The sequence below is a fragment of the Copadichromis virginalis genome, linkage group LG17 (assembly GCF_057382275.1).
Source record: "Copadichromis virginalis isolate Kocher_CV1m ecotype Utaka linkage group LG17, C_Virginalis_male_GT1.1, whole genome shotgun sequence".
NCBI classification, from domain to species: Eukaryota; Metazoa; Chordata; class Actinopteri; order Cichliformes; family Cichlidae; genus Copadichromis; species Copadichromis virginalis.
The window spans coordinates 2,063,943-2,081,013 of NC_140634.1; the positions used below are offsets into that span (position 1 = coordinate 2,063,943).

Here is a 17,071-nt window from a genome sequence, read left to right on the forward strand (position 1 = left end):
TAGAAAAAGAGAAAAATAAACAGTGAGAAAAACATAGTGGATTGGAGCAGTGCTGTTTATTTGGAGCTGTGCGAGGAGAGGAAGCAGACTGAGGCTAAGGTTGTTGCACAACAGTCACACACACACACACACACACACACACACACACACACACACACACACACACACACACACACACACACACACACACACACAGTGACTCGCACACATACACATCCTCTTCATGACAGAGGAATTCTCAGTTTAAACAAACCATAGCAGGAAATTGGAGGTACAGAGAGCTTTTAAATGACAGGCTTGGGCCACGTGGGAACCTTAAGTACAGGGAACTCTGTGTACCTGGCTGCTATCATCATAGCATCAATTGAAAGCTAAGCTAACCGAAAGCTAGAAATAATGCCATTAAGGTTCATATCGACAGCTTCACTGTAAATGATTGTTAGTTTGACAATTAGGAACCTGATACTTGTTTTTATAGTGTTTAATGTGTTGATGCAAAAGCCCCTAAAATAGAATCAACGACTGCAGTGACTCAACTGAGAGTGAAAAAAGGGCAGATTGATATATTTAAGCTTACATTCAGTGTCCTTGTGAAATGTTCCTAAAAGGACACTGAATAATTATTTTTATGTTATGAAAAGTGTGAGAATAAGCTACTGGATACTTTCCAGCAGTCTAAAGTACAATAATGGACTATGGGTCAGGCTTGCTGTTGAGGGCAGCATTTATTCTGTATTGTATTTTGTATAGTTGATAATGCTCTTAAGCACCACTTGTACACTTTCACCTCTGTATACAAGCTTTATAATGGCTTTATCACGCCTACAAGCATCAACAATGAGCTCAGACTGACCGCAGTGTCGATTATCTGAGGTGGCAAAAATACACACATTCAAGTACATACCCTGAATTACTAATTCAACTTCTTTCCTCAAATAAAAGTGAAAAAGTACAGCCTCTGAAATGTATTCAAAAAAGGAACGATGTATGCAAAGCCAACTGCACCTCATGCTATATTAATCTAATAATAATCTAATAACATATATGAACATATAATATTTTTTTTACTTCCCCTCCAAACCTAACAGAAGAATGAGTGCCGCCAGTGGGACTCCTGAGATAGTCTGAGTGGGTAAAAGGATCCCAACATGTGCTGCTGTTGCTTTGAGGTTTACTGCTCTTTGTGGATTTACGCCACTGAATACAACAAGATGCAGCCCACGCCTGTAAAAAGGTCAAAAGTTGTCAGAAAAATGAATATTCAAAATCAGTACAGGTACCTCAAATTTTTACTGAAGTACAGTAACAAAGTATTTCTACTTTGTTACTTTCCACACATGAAAAGATTTGAGGTTTCTTACTACCTACCTACAGTACTACCAGAAATGTTGCAAACTCTGCAGCTATGAAAGGATTTCATGCATTTCTCTGCTGTCCATAAAGATAAGGCTGAGTGTATGAATGCTTGCTCCTTGTCACGGTTTAGTGGCATATTTGATAAAGCTGAACCATCTTGTTTTGTGTGTTTTCCCTGCACGACGAGCCAAACTGCAGCACTCGTGTCTTTTCATACCCCACATTAAAGAACCAGACCTAAAATGGTCTATGTTTATCCTTTGTATTCACTTTCCTGGTCAGTGCAGGTAAAAGAAAAGCTTGATGTTTGCATCTGGCTTTGGATGCTGTGAGTTTCTGAGTATGTTAAATGTTGCCAGGCATGTGTCTCAATTCTGTTTTAACACGTAAACGCTGCTTTTGTGTGTCTCAGGAGTGAACTACACACTATGGGCTGATCAGATACATTCATATGCACACACACTCAAAGCACACTCTAATGCTTTCCTCCCAAAACCCTCTTCTTTCATTTTATAAATACTTTGTTTAAATATTATTCCAGCTTGTGATTTTTAACCTTTTTAACCTAACGCAAATTCTAATAACTGAGTAATCCCTCTGTTTGTCTTTCTCTCAGGGGTAAATATAACTTATTTACATGAGAGCGGAAGGTCGAATTCCCATTTTTTCTCCCTGTTCTGGCTGTATTTTTAGTTCAGAGTTTGTCTTTGGTAGGTGGAAATGTTTAATACGAGGGCGTGGAGGTGAGCTGGTGAGCAGCCACTGCACAGTAGCAAACACAGGAAACACGGGGAGACGACTTTATGGGAAATGAGACACATGCACACACACACACACACACACACACGCACGCACGCACGCACGCACGCACATATATATCTGCACATGAAGTAAACGTTTTCGACTCTCATCAGTTACCTGCTTTGGACACGTGTTTTGTGCTTAAACTGTTTCAGTTAACAGTGACTATGTGCATCAAACAGTTCCCTGGACATTTGTCTCTCTATGACATCAGCAGCTGGACTCTGGTAACATTACACACTAAACGCTGCCCTGCTTTTGTTTCTGGCTTCCATGTAAGCATTGCTGCTTTGACACCATAGCTGTAGCTCCGAGGGCACGAGCACCCGCACTGCTTGTGTGTTTAAGGAGCAGGCTTGTGGTTTGCAGGTTGTACCTCATTAACTACACATTAAGTGTACTTAACATAACTGCTGACCATTTTTCAAAGAACTCCATCAGTTTTTAGATATAGCTAAAGCTCAGGCAGTCCAGTTCACTTCAGTACATTGTGAAAGACAACTTGCAGGGACTTGTAAGTTGCTTCAGACAGGTGATTAATCACAGTGAATGTTCAGGTGCTTTTAGTCTGTTGTCAAAGTTGGGTTATTTGGCAGCATTGACAGTTTAGGCGCTTACAGAGTGTAATCACTCACATCCATTTTGTATATTATCTGCTTTGAATCCAGTAGCTGCTCATGTGCTGTGATTTTTGGTGAATGACTCTTGAATCCAAACACCTCTCATGTAATAATGGGGTGTTTTTTTTAATCACTTATTTATAGTTTTGAATCAGAGTGTTAGTTTTGAAGTAAAGACACTGCAGGTGAGGGATGGATAGGAAGGAGAAATGAAATGCAAACAATAGTTCTGTTGATCAGTTACTCAGCTGACATTATGTGTTTCATGGCTCTTTCACCTTATTGCCAAATCATGTCAGGCTTCTTCAGTGGGCATATCATAAAAAGCAGCAGACCAATTTTAAATGTGACTTTTATATTCATTTGAAAACAATGTTATCCGATGTGCAAAAGTCTGCAACCAGCCAACAAGCAGGATATCTGTAGTGTGGCTGCCCATGGGTGTAGGTGTGTCCTGTATAAAGAATAAAGCCTTGCCCTCACAGAAAGTGATTAAGTTGTTGCCCAACACCTTGTAGCAGGCTTGGTTGCCACTTTCTCACCTCAGACATTCTGCTGTTTAAATTCCTGCAAGTTTCTTTACACCACGTATCAGGTCCTTGGTATCAGGACCTGGATCCAGCAGCAGCAAAATTATACACCAACAGATAATAGTGACAGTTCTACATCCTTTTTACTTTTGTTTTTGTAATTACAAAAACTGCTTCATTAGATTTATATGGTGGTCTGGACTAAGATATGCTAAGATGCAATGTCTGTGAAGGGCTACTCACAGGCATGTGACATGTTGCCCCAGTCATGTGACTCAAAGCTGAGTTTGTTTAACTTGATACACTGTGTGGATGAAATGGAGTATAATGGAAAGAATAATTAACAAGGACTCTGTCCCACAGCCATAGAGACGGGTTGGCAATTACCTGGTAACCAGTTAGCAAAAACATTAGTATGCCCAGACTGGCTGGGAGTGTTAGTGGCTGTGAAACTGACTGCTAAAGCCACAGTCATGCAGGCCCGGTCTGTTCACCAGGCCTGCATGACTGTGAGTGGTCATGGTTGTTGCTAAGTTAAACTGATGACGATTAGCTATATGGTGCTGCACAGAAAAAACAATTGCGATTGCTTTGGTTGCTACCAGACTGTTGCAGCTGCCCGTAGTGTGCAGTGAAGATGCAGACTACAAGGAGTGCAGAATTATTAGGCAAGTTGTATTTTTGAGGAATAATTTTATTATTGAACAACAACCATGTTCTCAATGAACCCAAAAAACTCATTAATATCAAAGCTGAATGTTTTTGGAAGTAGTTTTTAGTTTGTTTGTAGTTTTAGCTATTTTAGGGGGATATCTGTGTGTGCAGGTGACTATTACTGTGCATAATTATTAGGCAACTTAACAAAAAACAAATATATACCCATTTCAATGATTTATTTTTACCAGTGACACCAATATAACATCTCCACATTCACAAATATACATTTCTGACATTCAAAAACAAAACAAAAACAAATCAGCGACCAATATAGCCACCTTTCTTTGCAAGGACACTCAAAAGCCTGCCATCCATGGATTCTGTCAGTGTTTTGATCTGTTCACCATCAACATTGCGTGCAGCAGCAACCACAGCCTCCCAGACACTGTTCAGAGAGGTGTACTGTTTTCCCTCCTTGTAAATCTCACATTTGATGATGGACCACAGGTTCTCAATGGGGTTCAGATCAGGTGAACAAGGAGGCCATGTCATTGGTTTTTCTTCTTTTATACCCTTTCTTGCCAGCCACGCTGTGGAGTACTTGGACGCGTGTGATGGAGCATTGTCCTGCATGACAATCATGTTTTTCTTGAAGGATGCAGACTTCTTCCTGTACCACTGCTTGAAGAAGGTGTCTTCCAGAAACTGGCAGTAGGACTGGGAGTTGAGCTTGACTCCATCCTCAACCCGAAAAGGCCCCACAAGCTCATCTTTGATGATACCAGCCCAAACCAGTACTCCACCTCCACCTTGCTGGCGTCTGAGTGGGACTGGAGCTCTCTGCCCTTTACCAATACAGCCACGGGCCCATCCATCTGGCCCATCAAGACTCACTCTCATTTCATCAGTCCATAAAACCTTAGAAAAACCAGTCTTGAGATATTTCTTGGCCCAGTCTTGACGTTTCAGCTTGTGTGTCTTGTTCAGTGGTGGTCGTCTTTCAGCCTTTCTTACCTTGGCCATGTCTCTGAGTATTGCACACCTTGTGCTTTTGGGCACTCCAGTGATGTTGCAGCTCTGAAATATGGCCAAACTGGTGGCAAGTGGCATCTTGGCAGCTGCACGCTTGACTTTTCTCAGTTCATGGGCAGTTATTTTGCGCCTTGGTTTTTCCACACGCTTCTTGCGACCCTGTTGACTATTTTGAATGAAACGCTTGATTGTTCGATGATCACGCTTCAGAAGCTTTGCAATTTTGAGACTGCTGCATCCCTCTGCAAGATATCTCACTATTTTTGACTTTTCTGAGCCTGTCAAGTCCTTCTTTTGACCCATTTTGCCAAAGGAAAGGAAGTTGCCTAATAATTATGCACACCTGATATAGGGTGTTGATGTCATTAGACCACACCCCTTCTCATTACAGAGATGCACATCACCTAATATGCTTAATTGGTAGTAGGCTTTCGAGCCTATACAGCTTGGAGTAAGACAACATGCATGAAGAGGATTTTTTTTTTTTTTTTTTTGGGTTGTATGGAAGCCCCAAACGCAATTTCATTGTTCTTGACAATGACAATAAATAAATAAATACTAAATACTAAATGTGGACAAAATACTCATTTGCCTAATAATTCTGCACTCCCTGTAGTTTGCAAACACAATTACTTGCTAAGCTGTAGTGAAACTGTAAGGGATAACTTTTACTTTGAAGGTGAATGTTACGGTTTCACAACCACATGGTGGTTAGTTAGTGAGTGTTAACATTTTCCATGCAAACTACAGGCGACCATGGTAATCTGCTAGTGACCAAAGCCAAGGTGGTTTTTGATGCTGCATCCTGTTTGTGACTGATGTTATGAAATGTAATGTTTTAGATTTGTAGAAAAATTGTTCAAAATAAATGAACAAAACAGTAAATATAAACATGTGTTGGATGAAGGAGACCTTCATCTTGAATGCTCGAGCTCCTGTACTGATAGAGAACAACAATGTTACAATTAAACGCCTTTAAACACTGTTTCAACAACAAATATTTATTTAAGAATTAACTATTTTTAAATCCTTTTTTTTGCAGCTTTAAACACTTTAAAGACTTTTAATAGCACGTGTCATAGTGGTTGCATTTCTGTGAACAAAGACCACATTTCCCTTTTGTTATTTGCTGCCTCTCTGTATTATTTCTCTGGGTGTGTTGCTTTTCTTTTTGGCTTCATTTATGTGGAAGATAAAAACAATATTTCCATTCCACATTTCAGAACAATTTATCTGCACTTTATCTTAGTGAACTGATTCAGCTGCTGTCCAAGTTTTACTTCATTGTCCACAATGTAATAATAATAATAATAATAATACAGCATCATTGCTTGGTGTTATGCTTGTTGAAGTAATTATGCTCATAACTCAAAACCAAAGTTAGTATTTAAATCTGCATTCCTGATATGCCGATATGTCTTAGGTTAGAGCCAGATGAAGGAAAGAAAGCAAAATAAACTCTGTGTGTGTGTGTGTGTGTGTGTGTGTGTGTAGGTGGGAATGGTGCTTGTTTCCTCTTGTGTTTAACCAGGAGATTGGGGAGGGTTATTAAAAAGGCACAGTCCTTATTTAAAGGAGTTCAATGCAGCGAGTTGAAGAAAAGCTCTCATTGAAATTCATGGCTTAGCACCTATAGCACTGTGGTTTGAGCAGAGCAGTGAGAGACACACAGCCAGCGGCTGACAGATTTAAATTAAAATGGCATTTACAAGAGATGGATGGAAAAGTGGAGGGAGGGGGGCGATGGCTAAGAGGGGCTGCTTTTTTCTTTTCTGGTGGAGAGCCTCTTTGCTCCAGTTTGTAAAGAAGATTTCTTCACATCCTATTTCTCCAAGTCAGAAAATGAGAAAAGTTCCACTTTTTGGAACCAGTTGCTGAATTCCCTTGGTTAGGGTTAGTTTTATAATTTTCTGGGTTAGCAAAAACAAAGTTTGATGTCTTTGAAAAATTAAAAGGATGTTTTGCATAGAGGGTTTTTTTTTTTAACATTTTGGAAGTATTTCCTCGACTGAAACCACTAAATAGACTTTAACCGTACCCAAGGCACTGCAGATGGCAAGCTGCTCTGTTAGCTAGTCTGCAACTGGGTTTTCTTTGAAGAGGAAACTGTAACAATATAAACTGTTTAAACTGTTCCTGTTTGATATCCCAGATTTCAAAGCTTTTATGTAAAAGTGTTCTTTAAAGTGGAGGTTGTTTCTGTTTGTTTGATTTCTTTTATGGGTGGTTTTCTGACTACTGAACTGGAAACTTGTGTGTGTGTGTGTGTGTGTGTGTGTGTGTGTGTGTGTGTGTGTGTGTGTGTGTGTGTGTGTGTGTGTCTGTCTTTGTGAGGATTGGCAAGCTACTATAACTGTGGGGACCAACAGTCACTAATGGGGACAAAATGCCTGTCCCCACGAGTTTGAAGCCATATTTGAGGTTCAAAATGTGTTTAGTGTCAGAGGGTTAGGCATTCATTTTTGATGGTACTTTGCACGTGTGCAGTAATGTATACGATTACATGATACTGGACATGTAGATGTCAAATAACTGGAATTTTTTTCCACAGTTCTTAAAAAAACAGTGACGCAATATTGCCAGCTCAATGAAGTGAACAGAATTTTTATCATTTATAAGCTTAGCAGAAGCTAAAAGCTTATGGCTGAAATCCCTGTTATGTTCACCACTTTTGTGGGATGTACAGGAAGCATGACAAAATTTCAGGCTCAGGGTTATTGGACCTCCCCGACTATTTAATGTTTCTCTGCCTAAACAAAACATGAATTACTCTCTTATAACCCACAACCAGCATAGCTGACCAGTTTTACTCATTGAAGTATACAGAGGTTGAGTCAGGAGGAAGGAACAAGGCATATATGGGCAAGGACTGATAATAAGTAATGCAATGATACTGGACCAGCTAACCCAGTGAGAGGGTCTATGTGCAATGCATTTGGGAACTATGGATGTGCCATTGAGAGCATCCTCACTGGATGCATCACCACCTGGTACGGCAACAGCACCGCTTACAACCACAAAGCTCTCCAGCGAGTAGTGCGGTGCTCTGAACGGATAATTGGAGGTGAGCTTCCCTCCCTCCAGGACATCTACAGGAAGCGGTGCCTGAGGAAAGCGGGGAGGATCATCAAGGACTCCAGTCACCCCAGCCAGAAACTGTTCAGACTACTTCCATCAGGAAGGAGGTTCTGCAGCATCTGGTCCCGAACCAGCAGACTGAGAGACAGCTTATATTGTACATATATTATTCATATAATTCTCAGATTTAGCCATTCCTATATTTTGCTTGTTCTTGTGTTATTGTATTTTTGCACACCTCTGTTGCTTGTGGAGCTCACACACAAGAATTTCACTCACATGTGCTGTACCAATGTACCTGCACATGTGATGTGATGATAAAAGGGATTTGATTTGATTTGATGAGTAGAAAGCCAACATCAGCAATGACCAAGAAGCACCTAGTTGCTCAGTGCAGTAACTTCAATGGCCGAAAGCTACTATGAAAGCTGGAGATGTTGGGGCTAGAGCGCATTGGACAACGTATGGAAATAATGATCCAGCCCTGATAGAAGAGAGCAGTGGAGCTGAAATAGACGATGTAACACTGAAACCATATGGCTCATATACACCACTACCAGAGTAATCCTAGGAGCACTTGGGTTTAAGTTTAAGGATGCAGGAGGCGCCCAATGGAGAAGAAGGTTGGAAGTCAAAATCAGGGAAGGAGATTATTTGGTTAACTGAGGTGCAGAAGGGCATCATGCAGAAGGTCCTGGATGAAAAACACATACAAAAAGATACAGATAACTGAAACTGCCAAACAAAGGGTCCAGCTCTGGCCACAAGCTGAAGAGATATGCTAGAGAACAAAAATGTGCTTTCTATCTATTCTAACATTCACACACATATATATTCTGATGAATGCATCAGAGAGCAACTTGGGGTTAGTATCTTATAATGATAATAATAATAATAATGGATTGCATTTAAATAGCGCTTTTCGGGACCCCTCAAACCACTTTACAATTCCACTATTCAGTCACTCTCACATTCACACACTGGTGGAGGCAGCTACAGTTGTAGCCACAGTGGCCCTGAGGCAGACTGACAGAGGTGAGGCTGCCATATCGCACCGTCGGCCCCTCTGGCCACCACCAGTAGGCGGTAGGTGAAGTGTCTCGCCCAAGGACACAACGACCAAGACTGTCCGAGCCGGGGCTCGAACCGGCAACCTTCCGATTACAAGACGAACACACAACTCTTGAGCCACCATCACCCCAAAGTCCAAAAACATGTGGCGTGCAGACTTGAGGAGACAGGGATCAAACCACAACCCTTCCAATTACTAGCTGACCTGCTCTACCACCTGAGCTACAGCCACCCCGAGGAGCTTTGATCTCCAAAGATCCATTCAGGGTGTACTCTCAGCTACAAAGGAAGGATCACACAAGGGCAGACCCACCCAGAGCTGGAAGAACATCTGAGGGAAAGAGTTGTCACATCAATGGCTGGTGGATCTAAGAGCAGACATCCAACAACACGTCTCTGCAATGAAGATCTGGAGTGCACCAGGACCTGACATGATCCATGCCTACTGGCTGAAGAAGCTAAACAACACTCCATAATTGCCTGGCAGCACAAATAAGGAGGCAGCTTATACCAGATACTCATTCAGACTGGCTCACACAGAGTAGAACAATCTTGATCATGAAGCTCCAAAGGGTGTAACACCATTAAGCTACCTGCTGATTACCTGCCTCTCCACAACATGGAAGCTCCTCTTAGGCATCATAGAAACCAAGCCAAGCAGGTATATGAGTCAATCCATGGACATAGTTCAGATACTGAAAATAACACCAGAGAGCCGAAGCACAAACTTAAAAAACTGGTTGATGGTACGTCAGGACACTAAGACCAGGCAGACCAATCTGAGCACCACTTGAACTGACTACAAGAAAACATGGATACTGGAGTTCTTGGCACTGTACAAGACAAATTGTCCACTAATAGCATTCATCAGGAACTCCGTGGGACTCAGTGAAGATGAACATACACCCTACCAGTCAACAGATACCCATCTGGAATAATAAGCTGGTCACAGGAGGAAATAAATGCCACTGACATCAAGACCAAAACACTTCAAAAGTCTTACCCAGAGGTTCTATGAGCAATGGAAAGCGAGAGGGCCACGATTAGTGAATGATGATCCCCGAGATGAGTTGTTCCAGAAAAGCCTCGGGCAGCTGAAGCTAGAAAACGATGAGGAAGACGAAGAGGAACTATCATGCACGGCCAAGCCCTTGCATGGGATATCTATCTGTACAAAGGAGAAGTGGCTGTCATCAAGAAATCCAACCAGTGGTTAGGAAACCAGTGGTCACTAAATGTGATGCCAGTAGTGCTGCCAGTGAACAATGGTCATGTTTTTGTTAAATAAGTGGATATCAATTTACTGCTTAATATTAGGTGTTTTTTACACAGTGGAGAATTAAATGAGTGCATAAAGATGAGAACTCTGACCAAACTAAGTCTAATCGTTTTCATCTATCAGGTGTCCAGTTTGAACCTGAGTAACTGACAAAAGAAATTCACTTTAAAAAGGTGTTTCTATTAATCTCATGGGATTTATAAATATAGTTCAGTCAGAAAAGACACATTTGAAGTGATCATCGTCATTCCCCATGAACATGCCACACATTTGAACAGAGGAGTAATGAGTAGTTATCCACTTGGAGCGGCAAAGTGAAGGTGGGTGTTGGTGGCGTGGGTGGATGTAGAAACATGTCAGGGAAATGTCCTTTTTATTGAGAATTGGCTGCTAAATTGGGAGGGGTGTGTTTGGTACATAATGTGAGCATACTGGGGCGAACACAGTTCAACTGACAGACCGAACTAGCTCCCAGACTCCATTTATGTCGTATTTGTATAGGTGTTTCACATTATTGAAACTTTAACATCTACAGTTGAATTGAGCTGTCAAATGTGTATTTGTCCCTAGTGGGGAGATCGGGTTGTGAGACTCGCTGTCAGCATCACCTCATTCCTCATCACCCTCAAAGGAAACGGGGAGGAGAGTAACTCGGAGACTCTAAATTATCCCGCTCTGCGTCCCTCTCTCGCCTTTCTTCTAACATTCTTTTTCCACATTCCTCTCGTCTTTCTTCAGTTTGTCTCCCTCTATCCATCTCTGTCTTTCACTTCATTCCTTCCTTTTTTTCTGTCTCTGATTGTACTTTGCCAGCCAGACTTTTGGGCTTTGGGGTGTAACGTTGCAAGAGTCAGGTTGTAATAACATGGCTGTGATATGCTTGGACCTCATCTGGAGTCAGACCTCCTGAGAGAGCAGGAGAGGGATGTGAGGACTGCTGGATAAAGAGAAGCAGAGAGGTGAAAGAGAAAGACAGACAGAGGATAATAAAAGAGACAGAGGAGAGCCTGTGTGAGAGGCAAAGTCTATCCTGGGGGCTCCTACAGGGCCACGAGGATGTGCCTCAGTGTTTTGTCTGGACCTTCTGGGGCTCCCAGCGAGGACGTTCAGTAGTTGTAAACCTGCTGACCTTCTTTGTCTAAACAAAGCTGCACACTGAGCTGGAAAGAAGAAAGATCAACCCTTTCTTTACCTTTTCACTGCTAAGTGAAGAAATGCAGTCACAATTGGCACAGGCAGCACATATCATTGTTTTTTGGTGTGTTTTATTCACTTCAAAGCACCACTGACTCCACAGGTCAGAGGTCAGGTCAGATATATATATATATTTTAAATGCATTAATATTCTTTATGCCTTTGAAAAAGCACATTGGTTAAGGGACGTTCAGTCATGCTTCAGCTGTGTGTGTGTGTAGTTTTTTTGTTATGCCCACATAAACAGCTGATCTGCATAACTTCTGCAAATATCGCCTAACTATACTCGCAAGGAGTGAAAGTCTTTGTTACAGCTTGTTCAGACTGCAGGAGTCACTCAAGGTGTTTGTTGGGTTGCTTTATCAGAAAATTTCAGTTAGATTTTATGGATTTTGACTTCTTACGGTTGTGTTTATTCACCTAACTGTTCCATTATTGGTGCAACTTTTTTTAAAATGGGAATTGATTCAACCGTTATCATTTTCTCGTATGGGTTTAAAAAATCCTTTGTTTTATTTTCATACACTTATTATAGTTCTAACGTCTTAAGATCTGGTCCATGAACCTCTGCCGTTTTTCACCAGTAACCCATGCAGCACACTGAGTGTGTCAGTGAGCTCTAGGCTTAGCCAGGCAGCCTAACCCCCTCGTCATGTTGGCCACAGTTCGCGCCCGCAGCTCTGTTTGCTGTTTTAGGCTCAATTGTGCTGACGGCCGGGCCTGTGTCCGTCTTCTCGCTCTCTCTCCGTTTATTTGACTTCTCCAAAGTTTAAACCGGTTGTAGAAACAGTGCTTTCTTATGAATTTAGTTTTCAAATAAGATCTATGCATGCTTTGGCATATGTTCAGAGCTTTTTACCCTCTAGCATCATTGGTCTGCTAATTTTATGAGTTGTACAGGGTCCAGATTTGGCTGCATATCAGTACCAGCCAATCTGGCTGAATTATGTGATGTGAGGTGGATTTGGTTTTACTCTTTGTCAGCTATGTAAATGTATGTAAATGTATGTTCCTGCATGAGTGCTTTTGATTTTGCACTTTGATTGAATAGTCAAATTAAGAGTGTACAGTTAAAAATCATTAATCATTCATTATCACTCCCATTTCAGGAGAATAAAGACTGTTCAACAGTTATTAAGTGAAAGGAGTCGTATGAGCAACCAGCCACTAAAAAGCTATGCAAGAAAAACAACTTCTTACGAGGATGAAACAAACCGTTCTTTCAAACTGAAGCCCCCTATCAAATTTTCAACTTCTGTTTTGTAGAGAAAGTCAGTTGATTGTGACACAAACCCAAACGAATTCCCCATTTCTTGCCAGAGCTCAGTGATATCTTTGGCTGGCGTTTTCCTCACTACTTGATCCTCCATCCTCTGCTTCTTTGCTTCCTCCCCTGTCCTATTTCACATATTCTTGCCACAATGTGCTCTGTAAATCACCAGGAGTAGACTAAGAGCACATCAAGCAGACCTCTGTGATTGAACGAATGGATGAACAGACTAGAACAAAGAAATAGTAAGTGCTGACAAGAAAAAGCCTTAGTGGAAGCTGAGATGGGTCAAGCATTGACATGTAGACTTTAATTGGTCCTGATGAAGACGTGTCGAGATTCTACCCTGTGTGAGAATGAGGTTTCAGATAGCATCATTCTGGCTCGTAGCATTAGGAAAGAAAAGCAGCGGTTTAATGTCCCTTGGCTGTTCAGCTCACCCTGAAGATTGGGCTTGCTGTCACATATAACACATCTAACAGAGAAACCACAGTTCTTCAGTTACAAGTCTCCTTGCTGTCTCCTTTTAATACTGCGGCTGACCTGCCGTGTGTGATTACGGCACCCTGTGGGATTTTTACAGCTGTGATTAAGGGTGTAAGGATGATGAAGTTGGTGAAGGATGTCAGCAGAGGAATCGGGATAGTCAGCTAGACAACTAAAAACCACCTTTGGAGTAATATGGGTTTAACACTCAAGGCTCCTTTTTGCATTTTGTAATGCTACTGTACGGCTATCATTTGTTAACATGACGCTTGTTCTTGTAATACATTTATTACCAACCTGAGAGTTTATCCGCTGGTCATTCGACATGACGAATGACTTCTGAAGTCTTAATTCAGCTCAAGACGCTGTAGATTCCTGTCAGTAACACTTTCGGTCCGCTAGTAAAACGTAGTTCTATTAATCTGCGCTCATTACTCCGGATGTAAGTCCCAAAAACTGAATTTTGGAACTGAAACTGAACGGTGAGAAGTGAATCTGAAATTATTCAAGAGCTAAATTTTTAAAGGGTAAAATGCAGTTTCAAAGCAAATGAATTCATTTCCAAAATATAAAATTCAATTTCAATTTAGTGATGATCATTTTCAAACCAATAAATTGAATTTCAAATTAGGATAATTCATATTCAGCTTTTAAAAGCATTTATTCAAGTTATAATTCAGATTCAATCCAAGCGATTCAAATTCACATTTAACTTATTCAAATTCAGTGTCTGATGGCACAGATTTCTGCCCATAGAAAGTAGTTTCAAATAGTAGAATTCATTAAAGCTAAAAAGGCTTGTTTCAGACTGAGGGGCTAAGTCAGTCAAGATCAGGACTGTCCTCTCGCTTCTGTATAATCAGGTAAAAAAGCTTTCTTTATGTAAAGTGTTAAATATTCTCCGTGTTCCCACCCAGATGGAATGAACTGCATGAACAAGGACCACGGCTGCGCCCACATCTGCAGGGAAGCTCCGGGGAAAGGCGGCGTGTCGTGTGAATGCCGTCCTGGCTTTGAGCTGGCCAAAAATCAGAAGGACTGCACATGTATGTATCACATTTGACCTTCACTTACCCAAACCGACGCACACAGTGTCCGTGTCAACTCACTGACACAGCGTGCCTTTAAGTCTACATACGTTTTTCATAGATGTGTGCTTGTCGTTGTATTTTACAATTCACATGACAGCAAGGTGTTATCACTTTGTTTTATAGACCTGATTTTATTGAGGTGATGTATTAGTGCCACGAAGGATCAAAATGTTCCTGTTATAAACATCTGCAATAGCAATGAATGGACCAATTCCACCGGGCCTCCCGTGGTAAAATATACGGTTGGACATTTAATACCAAAATCAGCTAAGCGTTTCAAGCCAAGCTGAAGGTGCTGAAGGATTCAGAAGAGCGATTTCATGTCCTTTTGCAACTCAGTTCCTGTTTCTCACTCCTCGCACCTAGAGAATTTTGGGCTGCTGTTTTTGATGGGGGAAAGTGAGCTTTCACTTACAATGTTTGGCAAATCATCTCGCTATACTTTTAGGCAGTGAGAGTATTAAGATTTTGAAAGCCTCAAAAAAGCTCTAATGTTTCCCCCACTGTGGTAATATTTCATTAGCGGCAAGGGACCCGGTGCTGTGCTGGCCTGTTGAGCATGGCAGCAGTGGACGGTAGTAAATGAGTGATGAAAGAACTGGCAGACTGCAAAGCCTCCAGCATCACACATACAGACGCACAGACCTCACTTTCCTCTGTCATTCTTATGCCTGTTAATCGCATTTCCAGTTCTCTATGTTTGATGTTCTTAATCGACACAGGATGAAGAGTCTTAAGGATCTAAGTTTTTCTATTTACACTTGGTTTTTGTGACCTGTGAACACTCGGCAAAATAGGAGGACCTGAAAATGATGGAAAAATGATAACATAGGAATTCATGGGTGATTGTTTTTATGTTCCAAGGAACAAAAGCTGAAACTGAATTTCTCTGCTAGATACTAAGACCAGACACTGTTCCTGAGTACTACAGGAAGATTTACTTTACTTTCCCTGAACGGTTAATGACCAAACTCAAGCCTTTGGTCTTGTATAGAGTTTATTCAGTGCACGTAAGTAATCACTGTTTGGTCTGTGAAGCTTCATCCAGGTCATCGTAGTCTAAGGAGCTTGGAAAGAAAAGCGTCTGGACATTTTTAAGTTTCTTGAAGACGTTTCACCTCTCATAACCAAGTGACTAGGTGGAGGATCAATAGGGGGTCCGTGACCCCCTTGGGGACACTCCCATAGGGCTTAAATCTGGGACTCTCCACCAATTGCTCTTAAAACTGAAGAAGCTTCTTGGATGAAACGTCTTCAAGAAACTTAAAAAAGTCCAGACACTTTTCTTTCCAAGCTCCTTAGGCCCTGGCAGCAGCCAGGATGGCAATCACCAACACAGTCAGTTCTTCCTGTGCCCTTATAGAGACAAAGCTCCTGTGCTGCAAATAAGAAGGAGGTACTCTGATGTTATTGTGGAGCCATAAAGCTAGCTTTCCATCCAGGCTGAGGTGGATGAAAGAGTAAAACATATCAGATCTTAGGCAGACAAATATTGATGGTTTCTTGTTTTTTGTGCGTATTTGTATTTAAAATGTCCGGTCGTTTCAGAAACAGCAACATATAGAAACTGCTACGGAAATGATTTGAACATGATGCTCAGTCTCCTCTCCGTCCGTTACATCCCGTCTCTCTCTCTCCTCCATGTCTTTATGCTTCAGTATGCGTTTCCTCTCTCTCGCCCTTTCTTCCACCGTAATAACTTTTCGCTCCCTCTCTTTTTTACTTCTTCTCCCTTTTCTGCTACCATCCCATCTAATTCCCACTCAGTGTATTCTCCTCTAGCTCTCTCTCTGTCCTCTCACTCACGCTGACTTGTTGACCAGCATAAATCTGATTGCGTCTTACAGCACAAATGACCAGAGATCAGTAATGTAAACAAATATAGACAAATAAACAAGTAAATGAACACTGGCACTGTATTATAAACTCTAAAGAGAGCTGATGTCTGTGTTATCTTCAGTGACCTGTAACTATGGAAATGGCGGTTGCCAGCACACATGCAACGACACAGACACGGGGCCTGTGTGTGGCTGCCACCAGAAGTATGCCCTGCACTCAGACAGCAAGACCTGCATTGGTGAGTGACAGCCACCGAGTTTCTCTACACACACCCCGAAGCTCTCACAGCTGCCTGACTGTAACATCTGCTGTATAATGGAAGGCCTCAGACAGTTTTATAGCTTAGAACAAAGAGTAACATGTACGGGGGGTTGGAGCTGGTGAGTCAACAGACAGATCACCTAAAAGTTCTTCCCCCATACTGCCTCAACCTTACCGTACTTAAGCTCTGTGAACACGAGGGAGCGAGGAAGCTTTTCACACAGACCTTAAAAAAGACGATGGATTCAAAGCTTTGATGAGAATTTCTACTAATGTTTTGGGCTTCGACAGGAAGGGAACACTGCGATACATGTACAGTTAATCATAGTTGCAGACCTGACTGTGACTCATACTTCCAGGACTACTTAAAGTTTTCAGGTCATTTGTCAAACTTACTGTGAATTTATAATATACTCCACTGTTTGGGAATCATATCTGAACATGTTGTTAGCATAGTTAGAACCACTGACACCGTCAGTGATGGTTTATATAAATAAGAAATGTGA

The 17,071-nt window shown here is 41.5% G+C and overlaps 1 protein-coding gene across 2 annotated transcripts in view; it reads left to right on the plus strand.

The window, feature by feature from the left end:
• Positions 1–17,071, plus strand: part of scube1 (signal peptide, CUB domain, EGF-like 1) — a 120,996-nt gene that overhangs the window by 55,498 nt on the left and 48,427 nt on the right. For both annotated transcript variants that reach the window (XM_085436505.1, XM_085436506.1), the window contains exons 5-6: positions 14,292–14,420; positions 16,426–16,542. In XM_085436505.1, the coding sequence (XP_085292631.1) occupies positions 14,292–14,420; positions 16,426–16,542 (246 nt within the window). The remainder of the gene's footprint in view (positions 1–14,291; positions 14,421–16,425; positions 16,543–17,071) is intronic.